This window comes from Micromys minutus, assembly GCF_963924665.1.
Source record: "Micromys minutus genome assembly, chromosome: 2".
Lineage (NCBI taxonomy): Eukaryota > Metazoa > Chordata > Mammalia > Rodentia > Muridae > Micromys > Micromys minutus.
In genome coordinates this window covers 18,644,585-18,657,116 of record NC_137971.1, presented here as the reverse complement: position 1 = coordinate 18,657,116, position 12,532 = coordinate 18,644,585, and the positions used below count along the sequence as shown (strand labels likewise).

At 45.5% G+C, this 12,532-nt stretch overlaps 1 protein-coding gene across 2 annotated transcripts; it reads right to left on the bottom strand.

Moving 5' to 3' along the window:
• Window positions 1-1,740: 1,740 nt before the first annotated feature.
• MORN4 (MORN repeat containing 4) lies at window positions 1,741-11,726 on the bottom strand. Of its 2 annotated transcripts, none has more exons than XM_080911875.1 (5): window positions 11,628-11,726; window positions 4,453-4,547; window positions 3,697-3,811; window positions 3,019-3,128; window positions 1,741-2,821 (listed from the first exon to the last, which is right to left on the bottom strand). In XM_080911875.1, exons 2-5 carry the CDS (start codon window positions 4,517-4,519, stop codon window positions 2,673-2,675), a joined length of 441 nt encoding a protein of 146 aa, XP_080768001.1. In that variant the 5' UTR covers window positions 4,520-4,547; window positions 11,628-11,726; the 3' UTR covers window positions 1,741-2,672. The 2 variants fall into 2 exon arrangements, with proteins under 2 accessions (XP_080768001.1, XP_080768000.1); XM_080911874.1 differs by having other exon boundaries at window positions 11,578-11,719.
• Between the last annotated feature and the right edge of the window lie 806 nt (window positions 11,727-12,532).

Sequence of the window (12,532 nt, the reverse complement as noted above, 5' to 3'; positions counted from 1 at the left end):
TGGGACCTGAATGGTCATCTTTTCTTACCACTAAGTGAAGCCTTAGTAATTTCAAGCAGAAGCCTACTATTAGAGAGGTAGTCTAGGGAAACAATGATTTTTTTTCTTAATATGCATAGACGTGTGCAATTATTCATGCAGACAATGTGAGGGCTAGTGGTTGATGTCAGGGTGTCCTCTGACTCCCCATTTTATTTTTTTTAAGGCAGGGTCTGTCATTAGATCTGGACTTTGTCATTTTGGTCATACTGGCTGGCAGTGTCTGAGAGCTGCCTGTTTCAATTTTCCAGTGTTGGGGTTACAGGCACACACCACTATGCCTGGCTTTTTCTGTGGGTGCTGGGGACTCAAACCCAGGTCATATTTGTGTAGCAAACACTTTGGTTACTAAGTAAGCCATTTCCCCAGCTCCCTGTTGTTGGCTTTGAATGACAGAGAGTGAGAGACAAAAGGGCTCAGCTGAGATATTTAGAAACCCTTGACACATCAATCAAAAAGACAGCCTTCTCCAAAACCGCTCTTCTGGTGGTAATTCAGGACCAGCAGCAGAGAAACCAAGAGAACAAGTTTAAATTACTCATTAAATAGAGAACAGGTCCCTGTTTGGGGCAGAGACTGGAGAAGACTTCAAAAGATAATCACCAACCACAAGTGTCTTTCATGGTCACTTTCCAGAGCAGTGGGGCTTACAGATTAGGAGGTTTAAGGCTAATGGGAAAAATTCTAGGGCCAGGAGAGGCAGCCTAGAAAGCTGGCTAAGAGCTCATCCTTTGGGCTTCAACAACCTTGGGTTTAAGTTCTGGGACCCCTGGTGTCTATGAAGCCTTGGAGTAGTCCCCTAATTTCCCCGAGTATTTGGTTAGAATAAACCTTTCTCCCAGAGCTAGCTGTAGGGAAGACTGAGGTGAGAACTGTAAATGACCTACTATGGTGAGGGTGTTCTGCTACTGTAGGAAAAGGGAAACTTGGGCAGGAGATGACTTGTTTGAGGTCACCCAGAAGGTCTGGCAGTAACTGGTATCAGGGCTTTTATACACTGATGCTCAGGGTGAAAGGAATCCAGTGGAAGGAAACTATAGTCAGAAAATGATTCATTCGTTTGCTGTCGTCAGACACACCAGAAGAGGGCATCAGATCACACCACAGATGGTTGTGAGCCACCATGTAGTCGCTGGAAACTGAACTCAGGACCTCTGGAAGAGCAGCCAGTGCTCCCAACCACTGAGCCACCCCTGCAGCTCTGAGCCTGCTGGTTTTAAAAACCTCATGCCACCTACTTCTCAGAGGGTGTGTGTGTAGTTACAGGCAAACATTCTGTGTCCCCCAGGAGCTATTCATTTTGGTACTTGGCTAAGCTGGCTGGACAGTCAGCCCCAGAGGTACTTTGAGTCCCTAGACCCTGGAGTCTTAAGCATGCACAGCCACAGCCAGCTATTTATTTACATGGGTGCTGAGAATCGAACTCGGGTCCTCATGCTTGCACAGAAAGCAGTCCACTGGCTGGTTCTCTCCCCAGCTCCCCACGGGGGTTCTGAGAAACAGATGACATCATGTAGCAAAGTGTCCTGTGTTAGCTCCAAGCATCTCTCTGTTTAGTTTCCACAAATATCCAACAGTTAATATTCATGGGGCCTCAAGTCTAGTAAATCCATGACACTAATTATAGGCAGTTCTGGTGATTGGTTTATTCCTATAAACACTTGTTTCTACAGTACAGTTCAGACGATAAATAGAGGCACACAGCTATAATTTCCATCACAGTCTGCTGTTGAGAGTGGTTTGAAGATGGGGCCAGGGACTGGGCTAGGGCTGGGACCTAGGCTAATTGGAGACCTTGTGATGATTTGGCAGGAAGATCTGTCCCAGGCCTGAAGGCCAAGAGCTGCTTCAAGAGTCAAGCGTCAAATAGAGGGGCCAATGCTAGACATTCCACACTAGGATGGATCCAAGTCTTTAAACAGGCAAGGGACAGTGAGTCTGATCCAATGGTACTCTGGGAGGAACTCTCAGTGCAAGCCTTCCCTGGGATTCCAGGCCAGAGAGGTCTGCCCTATGCCCTGGAGTGAGTAATGAAGCAGGTCATAAGTTCCTCTTACACTAGTTTCTTACTTGGCTATTCTATAAAGGGATCCTGTCTGATATCTAAGGGAACAGAGAGGCACAGATAGGGATTGGGCTGTCTTCCGTAACTCAGGTAAGGAAGACTCAGGTCGAGCTGAGGGAGAAGAAAACCACACTCTTTACACTGAGGAGGGATAAGAAGACACAGAGACCAGTCTGGAGCCAGGCCTCCAAGTGCAGGGAGTGAGAGGGTAACACCCAGAAGAGCGCTGGCCTAGACTTCACAGAGCTGCTGTGGTCTCAGTCACCCCCGTCTTTTGCCTGATTTCTCCAATGGTAGCACACAGGACTGGTCCTAAGTCAAAGGCCAGGTTATCTGATGGAGAGAAAGTCACAGCACTGGGTAAGGGTAGGACATAACTGCCACAGGGTCTTGGGGCCAAAATCCTCCACACTTTTCTGTGACTGAACTCCTGATTGGCAGGGGAGCACCTCCCGGGCTGTGGTGTCACGGATATTCTCATCTCATAACCGGTTCATTTGTTCACCTCGCACGCGTACAAGGGAGGCCGCCGCTTTACAGATCCTTTCCAGCTGCGCCCATAGCTCCGTCAGGCAGTGAGGTTCCTGGCTGACTTGGAGGCGCTCTGAGCCCGCTGAACCACAGCGGGACATTTCTCACACCGCAGAAGCCTGTTGTTCTCAAACAGGCCTTCATTGCGGGGTATTCCATGAGAGCCGTCGGGGAAAGTCAGCAAGCCTGTGAGGAGGGCAGAGAGAAGGGGAAGGCATGAATTTCGGGTCAGCTTGATGTGTAGAGGATGAGGAAGAGGAAAAAGCTATGGGTATGGGCACTGCAGACTGCTGGAGAGAGCCACAGAAGAATTAGGATAAAGGAGGAGTATTCCGTCCACGTTACATTTACCTAAATTACCATTCTATTGCTGGGAAACTCACCAAAACCATCTACTCTGCCATTTTTAAATTCTCCCTCAAAGGTCATGTTGTCATAGCGAATGAAGACTCCGACGCCATTGAACTTGCCCTGGGAAAACTCCCCCTCATACCTGCAGAGACACCAAGATGTTGGTTAGCCTTTCGTGGGTAGGTTAGCTGTGTGTGGTAACAGAGGCGAGAAGTTGCCAGTGGGTCTGTTAGTCAAGGCCCAGAGCGAAGCTCACCCAAAACTCTACCAGTGCCATCTGGACCAGCATGTAGCTCAGGTTGGCCTCAAATTCAGGATACTCTTGCCTTTGCCTCCCCAGTGCTGAGATTACAGACATGTGCCATCATGCCTGGCTTTTACATCTATTTTAAAATAATAAAGGCAGGCAAGACAAAATGAAACTGGTCTCCATGCTTGATGGCTGAGTTAAATCCTGGGGGCCCTCGTGGTGGAAGGGGAGAACCGACTCCTCCAACCTTCACAAGCGCTGTGGCGCACCCTTCACAAATAAAGAACACATAGAGATAAATAAAACTTAGTTTAAGAAGCAAAGTAATCAATAAAAGAATTGTTCGTCCCTTTTCGGTTTTCTGGCCAAGCTCGGGGTTGAACAGACAACCACCAGTGGTCATATTTGTATCAGACTCTTGTTCATTTAAAGATGGAGAAAGGAATGCCTTTATACTTACCTTGAGCCATCTGAGAAGGTCAGTACTCCAAAGCCATTAAAAAGCCCATTCTCAAAGTGACCCAGGTAGGTGCCACCATCTGCAAACATCAGTTGACCAAAACCATGTCTCCGGCCTGAGCAAAGAGAAGGGCAGGTACCAGGTTGGAATGGGGAAGCTTCAGGGTCCCTTTCCCACTGGCTTAACAGCCCACTCTTTTCCATAGCCTTGTCCACAAAAACCTGCCCGTCACCCCTGTGGGTGCGGAAAGGCCTGTTTGCTCGGGGCAGCTTCATGGCTTGCTAGGACTGGACACCGAGAGACTTTAAGGTGCCCAGCTTGACTTTCCAAACGGAACCATTAAAGTGCTTACGGTGAGGTAGCATAGCTCACAGCCCTGAAGCATTCTGCTATTCCTAAGAATAGATTACTTCCAGCTGTAAAAAGCTGTTGTAGGGAAGTCAGGGCAAGGAATGTTACTTGTTTTTGAGGGTCTTTACTAATTTCCAGATCATCCTTAACTTCTGAATCCTGAATCCTCTAAACTGCACCCAAAAGAATTTATTTGGCTCTTCTGGGCACATTTCCATTTAGGACAGCAGATGGTGTGAAAGCACTGTACACCCGGAAGTGAAAAGATTGGACTCGTTTCTAGTCGCTAAGCCCTGACATAAAGGAAAGGCTCTTTGTGGAGCTGAGTCCTGCAGTGGGGAATGAATGATGCTCGATGAATGAATGATGCTCAATGAAGCTGGCTGCCCCAGGGCTTCTTCTCACCCTCTTTCCACTCTCCGTGGTATTCCTCCCCACTGGAGTAGGTAAAGGAGCCTTTTGTCAGGGTCATGGCGGCAGCTTACAGAAGAGGATGGCGACTAAAAGAAACAGAGACAGCAGTGTCATTGGGCGCACATTTCCCTCCAGTGCTATCCTACCTTGGGTCACTTAAGATGCCCTCCTCGACACCCACCTCCATCTCCGATAAAGCACTCTCATCCCTACTTCTCTTAAAAGTTTTCAGCCAGTCCCTGTATCCTGTGATGCGCTCAGTGGACATACAAACAGGGTCCCCTCAATGAAGATATAATGTGGTCGGTAGGTTCAGCAGGTGAAACAGTAAGCTAGACCAGAGACAAGGTAATCCTGTGTCAAGTACAGAGGTGAGCAGCCCTCAAGCCCTCAGCACACAACCATGGTGCACGTCTGTAATCTCTCTCGGCAGAGGCAGGTGGATCATGCATTCAAAGTCATCCTCAGCTACATGGAACTGTTGTGAAATAGGTAAATATAAAAGAGGGTTAAAAATAAAAGCAAGCAGCAAAGAGAGTAAAAGAACAACCAAAACACAAGTTATACAGGGGAAAAACAAAGAGCTGGTCCTCCTAGATAAGATGGCTTATGTAGAGGGTGATACTATACACCGAGACCTTGAGTTGTTAAAGAACTGCACAGATGTAATGCAAGCTCCTTCATATTACAGACAAAAAAGCACAAGCTCAGGGTGCTTAAGAAGTTTTTTGGTGGTGCTGGCAAGATGGCTCAGTGGTTAAGCGCACTTGTTGCTCTTGCAGAAGACCCAGGTTTCATTCTTAGCCTCACATCGTGTTCCACAACCATCTAAACTTCAGTTCCTGGGGACCCAAAACCTCCTTCTGATTTTCGTTGGTACTACAGTTCACATACATACCCCCGGGGAAATAGTCATACACATAAAGTTAAAAAAAAAAACAAAACAAAACCCTAGGGCTGGAGAGATGGCTCAGTGGTTAAGAGCACTGACTGCTCTTCCAGAGGTCCTGAGTTCAATTCTCAGCAACCACATGGTGGCTCACAACCATCTGTCATGGGATCTGATGCCCTCTTCTGGTGTGTCTGAAGACAGCTACACTGTACTCATGTACACGAAATAAATAAATAATTTTTAAAAAGAACCCTAAGGATTATTCCTAACAAAAATTTTGTTGGTGGCTGAGCAAGGGACACGCACACAACTCTCTCTGACTATGCTGACCCTCCTTCCTTCAGGCCGAGCCTCTGATTTAGGTCAGACCTGTTCATGGTGCTCTCTGAAAACTATGAAGACTATAGCAGCTAAGTTAGGGGTTGGGGGTGGGGCATGTGAAAGCAGTGATCAAAAATGTCACAGGAAATGACTGTGACAATAGGAGGGGTTGGAGCAGTGGAGTCCCGTCAGAGATGGTTGTGAGGAAGAGATATTCTCCTATTAAGAGGCAGAGTTGCCTTAGTTCAGTGTGGGTTTGAAGAGTCAAAGTTAGAAATGTGAGAGATTGAGTTCAGTTGAAGCTCCAAAGACAGGTAACTGTCAACTGGCAGGTGCTTTCTCAACTCCCGATTGCAAATCCACTTTGCCTGGATGCACCACAATGGGGCAGATGTACAAGGCTCTAGCCCCAAACCCCACCTCCACAGGAGAGAGTGATGTAGACTCTAGCCAAATCGGCCACTCCCTAACTCCCTCCCCTGCTCGCGCTCGAGTACACACACACACACACACACACACACACACACACACACACACACACACACAGCATTAGGAAAACAACTATGGCCAATCTTAAAGGCACACGTATGGGAATCCGGTGGTTGGATCTTGGGCTGTTTAAAAAGAACAGAACAAAGGAGAGAGGCATGCAAAAATAAAGACACACGTTGAAACCTTCTCCTCGGTCCTGGCTCCTTTGTGGTCCTGACTCCTTTGTCCCCCGTGAACGCTTTATTCCAGAGCCTTATCGCAGACTCTGCACTTTTCTAAGAGTCAGGCAGGGGTTTATGGCCCTGGCCAGCAGGACTGAGCACTGGCCTCCCATTGTTCACAGGCCTGGCAGCACCCAGCTGGGATTGTTCCCATGCCTCCCAGCCTGAACTCCTCCTGGTCAGGCAAAGTGCACCAGAAGCAGCCTTCCCTGGGACCTACAGTGTGAGGAGCTACCTTCCCCCAGAGGAGCAGAGTGGGGACTCCCCCCCCCCCAGACGAATAAATAGAATAGTTCAGTTTGGGTGTGTGCATTACTTAGTTGGTGGAGACAGACTCGGCTTAGTCTGCATTGGCTATGTGAGTTACTTAGTCAATGCAGTGTTACCAAAGGTGATGATACAGATATTTAAATGCAGAGATTTGAGAAGCACCAGGCTTGTCTCTATGCTGCATTTGGAATTGTTCTGTTTCCAGCGCAGGAGTCTAGACTAATATTTTAGATGAGAAGAGATCACATGGAGTAATTATTCCAGCTGACCACAGAAACCTGAACTCAGAAAGATGTTGAGGGTGCTGAGCCGGGGCCCCACACTAATGATTCATGGTTTCACCGGGCAAAGAAATAATAGTTGTTTCAGGCCACTATAACTTAGAGGTGTGTGTCATCCCCCAGTAAGAACTCACATCTTCATGTGGGTGGGGGTGGTGGGGTAACGTACAATAAAAACAGAAGGTATGCTAAGTGTGTATAATAGCAAAAGAAGTGTACCGATAGCACTAGGCACTAGTGGGTGGTAAAAGAATTTTGTATTCAAGGATATCCCATAAGAAGAGAGACAGATTTTAGATACCATTAAGTATAAACAGAGGCAAACAGAATCAATAAACAATAGAAGTTATTTTTTCTACTTTCTAGATCTTTTTATTCACCCCTTGTCTTCTCTATATTTAAGTTTTACAATGTTCTCTCAAATGATAAAATGAAGATTCATAGGCCCGACCTCAATCCTACTGTACTGGCTGGTTTTGTGTCAACTTGACACAAGCGGGAGTTATCACAGAGAAAGGACCTCCGTTGAGGAAATGCTTCCATGAGATCCAGCTGTAAGGCATTTTCTCAACTACTGATCAAGGGAGAAAGGCGCGGCCCATTGTGGGTGGTGCTATTCCTGGGCTGGTAGACCTGGGTTCTATAAAAAAGAAGGCTGAGGAAGCCAGGGGAACAAGCCAGTAAGTGACATCCCTCCATGGCCTCTGCATCAGTCCTGCTTCCTGACCTGCTTGAGTTCCAGTCCTGACTTCCTCTGGTGATGAACAGCAATGTGGAAGTGTGAGCTGAATAAACCCTTTCCTCCCCAACTTGCTTCTTGGTCATGATATTTTGTGCAAGAATAGAAACCCTGACTAAGACACCCACTGAGTCCAATTCTGTGTAGCTAGAGCTTAGGAACCTATAGTTTGAAGAAACACATCATTAGATTACCATTTGAAAGCCTGCGGACCAGGATTGAAGCATAGGTAGACACCGCAAGTTTCAACTAAAGATCACCGTGACGAATAATTAACTGGGAGTCTCACTCACTCGCAAGCACCTGCCCGATGCCAACAGAACAAGGCAGCTTTTCTTCAGAGTATGGGGGCTGTACTGTCAGTCCCCGGAACTAGAGGATCCTTAAATACTTGTGGGACTGGTGCCAGTCACAGCTTCCTTTCTTTCAAGCCACAGAGAAACTGAAACTCTTATCATCAGCCCAGCATCAGAGCAGGCTTGGGCCAAGGTCAATGAGGCTTCACAGCAAATACAACATTAATGAGAGGAAGGTAAGAAGTTTTCCATAAGAATTTCAAGAGAGGACTCTTTACAGTGGAGTTAAGTAAGGTATTCTTCGAGCTACAGGCCATCTTTAGCTTTTCAAAGTCACATGATGAGACAAACTGCAAACATGCTGGCCATGGAGTTACATGTCTTTAATCCCAGCACTCTGGAGGCACAGGCAGGCAGATGCCTTTGAATTCCAGGCCAGTCAGGGTTACATATGAGACCTTATTTCAAGAAACATAATAAAAAAATTCCAAATTGCTATAACTCTTCAAAACACACCCACCTGAATCTGAAGAGCTGTGTGTATGTATATGAGCGTGTGCGTGTGTGTGTGTGTATGTGTGTGTATATATATATGTGTGTGTGTGTATGTGTGTGTATATGAGTGTATGCAAATGAGTATGTTTATAAATATATATATATATGAATGTGTGTATATGAGCGTGTGTGTGTGTGTGTGTGTGTGTATGTGTGTGTATGTGTGTGTATATATATATGTGTGTGTATGTGTGTGTATATGAGTGTATGCAAATGAGTATGTTTATAAGTATATATATATATATATATGAATGTGTGTATATGTTTGTGTGTGTTTATATGATTGTATATATGTCTATGAGTGTATGTCTGTGAGTGTATATGTATACGAGTATGTGTGTATGTAATGAGTATGCGTGTGTGTAAGTGTGTGTATGAGCATGTATGTAAGTATATTTGATGTTCTGAGACAGGGTCTCTCTATGAAGTCTTGGCTAGTCTTGAGCTTGCTGTGTAGACCAGGCTGGCTTTGCATTCACAAAGATCCTCCTGCCTCTGCTTCCTGAGTGCTGGGTTATGACATGCACTACCATTCTTGGCTGAAAAACTGTTTATCTTTGACTAAATTTTATAACTGTACTGTCATGAAGAAGACAGTCAGTAGACTTAGAAGATAGTACAAAAAGGGAATTTTCTTTAGATGTTTGCCAGTGGCTAACCAATTTCTCTTTCCTCAAACGTTGGTGGGTCACTGCAGTGAGACCTAAGAGGTGGGCCCACAAGGCTTCAGGGGACGATGCTTTTATACCTGTTTACTCTTCATGGAAGCTACATGGAACCTCCATAGGATTCTGGGAGTATTGTGGGGTAGTCTGAAACTAAGTGTTGGGTTAATTCGTTGTTTTGTGATAATAAAGCTGAATACCATCTGCCAACCTATCCGAGTCCATTCCAGGCCGGTTTTCAAGTTTCCATTCCTTTTTGATCTAGAGAGACACAGTAAATTCAGAAGTGGTTTGTCAAAACCATGTCCAGTTTCAAGACTCAAATCAGAAGTACTAATTAAAAGAAACATATGTCGAACTTATGGGTCCCAGGCTATGGCTGAATACATTTTCTTAGGAACTACAACATGTGTTCAAACAGCTAATATTGTCACTACCTGGGACAGTGTATTAATTTTAACCAATGAATCATGTAACTAATGGTAATAATTAATAGTTCTACAGCTATGAGGCCAACAGGGAATTTCACCAATAACCAAGATTATCCATCGTTACTGAGACAGATATAGTTTAATAAAGTGTATCCAGTCCTAATGAAAATGGAAAAGCTCAATACTTTAATAATAAGCGACACAGATCAATGTTCATAATTCTTGCTTACATAATCCTGTTGATAAAAGTTGATGCCCTAGCCTTTAGATCTATACAAGGAATCCAGTCACAAACCAAGACGATTCACATTCCCAGAGAGGTCCTTTCTCTACTCTTGATAGACAAGCTGCAAACGATCAGTCCAAACCATAACATAAAATCATTACTTTTTCTCTGTAGTCCACTATTCTAGAGCAGTGAAAATATTTTTTTTTTTTTTTTTTTTTTTTTTTTTTTTTGCTATCTTACCCTTTTCTTTTCCTTCAATGGATGGCTCAAACAGAACTCAAAAACAGAAATAAGAAATTGTTTTCATTTTTTAAAGTGCTTTAGATTTATGTGTCTGTGTGTGAAGCTGCATGAATGTATGTGTGCTATGTATGTACAAGAACCCATGGAGGCCAAAGAGGCCTTTAGATCCCCTGGAACTGGAGTTATGCGTGGGTGCTAAGAACTGAATCCTGGCCCTCTGCAAAAGCAGTAAATAAAGACTATTGCTGAGCCATCTCTCAAGTCTCTCATTCTCTCATTGTTTCTCACATTCTCTCTCTCTAATAAAACCAAGCTTACTGAAGAACATTTATGTATTTGCAGCAACTTTTGTCTAAACTAAGAAGCTTTTGTTGTTGTTTGAAAGAGGATCTATGTCGTCCTTAGCTATCCTGGAACTCACTATGTAGACCAGGCTGGCCTTGAACTCAAAAAGATCCACCTGCCTCTGCCTCTTGAGGCTCCACCAAGTCCAGCTTAAATTAAGACGTTTTAGAACAAAATAACAATTCCTCCATCCCCAACCTAAAAACAACCATATCTCAATTAGAGACCCTTTGTTTGGAAGCCACCACCCTAACTACCCACACAATCTCCAAACGGTCCTCAAAGCCACTCTCTTGGGTAGGCAATCTAACAAAAGTTCTTTTAGTTATAAAGGAAGCAACCATAAGTTTTTTGAGCCCTAAGAGGAGAAAAAGAAAGCTCTGATGAACAAAGATTAGGAAACTGGAAATACTGTTTTATAATATGTTTTTAAATGAATAGGAAATAGTTGGGTTTTAATTTTATAATTCTAATCCCTTTCCTACCTGGAAAGTAAACAGTGGCATTGTTATGATAAACAGGTTTTATTTAGGAAGAATATGGGATAGTTAGATTCAAGAAGATGAAAAGAGAACGCCGGTACAGGGAAGAGTTTTTTTAAAAGTAACACAGAGTGATAGGCTCCCCGAAATAATACTGTCAGAACACTATTCTATCTATGCCAAGGGCAAGGAGAATGCCTGGGCTGGGCCCTAATACTGTGAAGTTATTCTGGTTGGTACCCTACGTGGATGCTGAATTACAGAGATGACAACCCATCCCCAAGGCTCAGTATGTGGGACGTCGTCTCCCTACCTGTGGCACAGACGCGCCCAAGATTAAACAAAGCCCCAGACCTTCACCAGGCACCCCAGTCTTCCACTGCATTTTTCATTCCAGCCCCGCTCCGTCCCGTTTTGGGGGGTCGGTTCCCACTCACAGGCTTTTCAAGCTTCCACAGGTCTGGCATTCCCTGCAGACACAACCCGGCACACCCCTCTTGATAACCAATGTCCTGTGTTCTCCGGGGCTACGACCTCTGGTTGAGACCCCAAACCCAATTTTGGGGTCCCACTCGTAGCCACCTTCTGGTCAGTACAGCCAGGACAGAGGCTCGTTCCCCAGCCCAGTCACCTGCTTGCCGCCTCAGTCCCTACCTGATGGACAGCACTCCCAGGTCCTCCTCCTACCCGCGCTGCGCACCAACCTGAGCCCGGCGTCTTGGAGACGACTGTCACGCCCCGACTCGACGCGGGGCTCCAGCTGCTAGGAATTTTGCTGCCCTGGGCTCCCTACTGCTACTTCCCCCTCCGCCACCTCCACCCGCCTCAGCCCCACTGGACGCCGCCATCCCTGACGGCCGCACTGGGCACAATTCCCTCTGTTCATTGGCTGTTACCTAGGCAACTGCGAGCAACGCCACTCCCCATTGGTCCAGACCTTTTTTCGTGCCATCTTTGTGAGGGGCCCAGTGTTTTGGGAGTCCGGTCTGAAGATCTGAAAGGGGGGTGGGGCTGAGCCTGCTGTCCAATTTCATTAACCCCAACAGAAAAGAAGGACCCAGGTTTCACCAGTACAGACACCTCCAGGCAGAAACTTTAATCCTGAATAAGGCCGAAAGTGTGTTCAAAACGGCTAACATCTCAAAAGATTGTGGTTTTTAGATTCATAAACAACCCCGCCGCTAAGCATGAAGAGAACACCTAAACCTAGTTTTAGAAGCTCAGATTTATAAATGATGCGCTCCATATTTGCATTCAGAGGGACTCACTGTGTTCCACATCTTTTGTATATAAAATGTATTGCCATTATTGGAGCAAATCTTCCCATAACTGTTCCCAAAATGTCCGTGTAGCCATAAGTTTGTTTATTGAAGTGCGTGAGGGCAGCAAGTTCTTCAGGGATTGGAAAGCCATGGTTGTTGTTTCTTCTCTCGTGGGGCTCATGACATGCGTGAGGCAACAAAGCAAACTGCTTCAAACTGCTTTTTGGATTGGGATGTCTGCAGCCGCAGGTTAGAACAGGGTAATGATGAAAACAACAGCGGCTTTTCAGGACTTGTACGAGAACACAACGCTAGGAATGGTAGTCGGAAGTTATTTTTAAAAGACT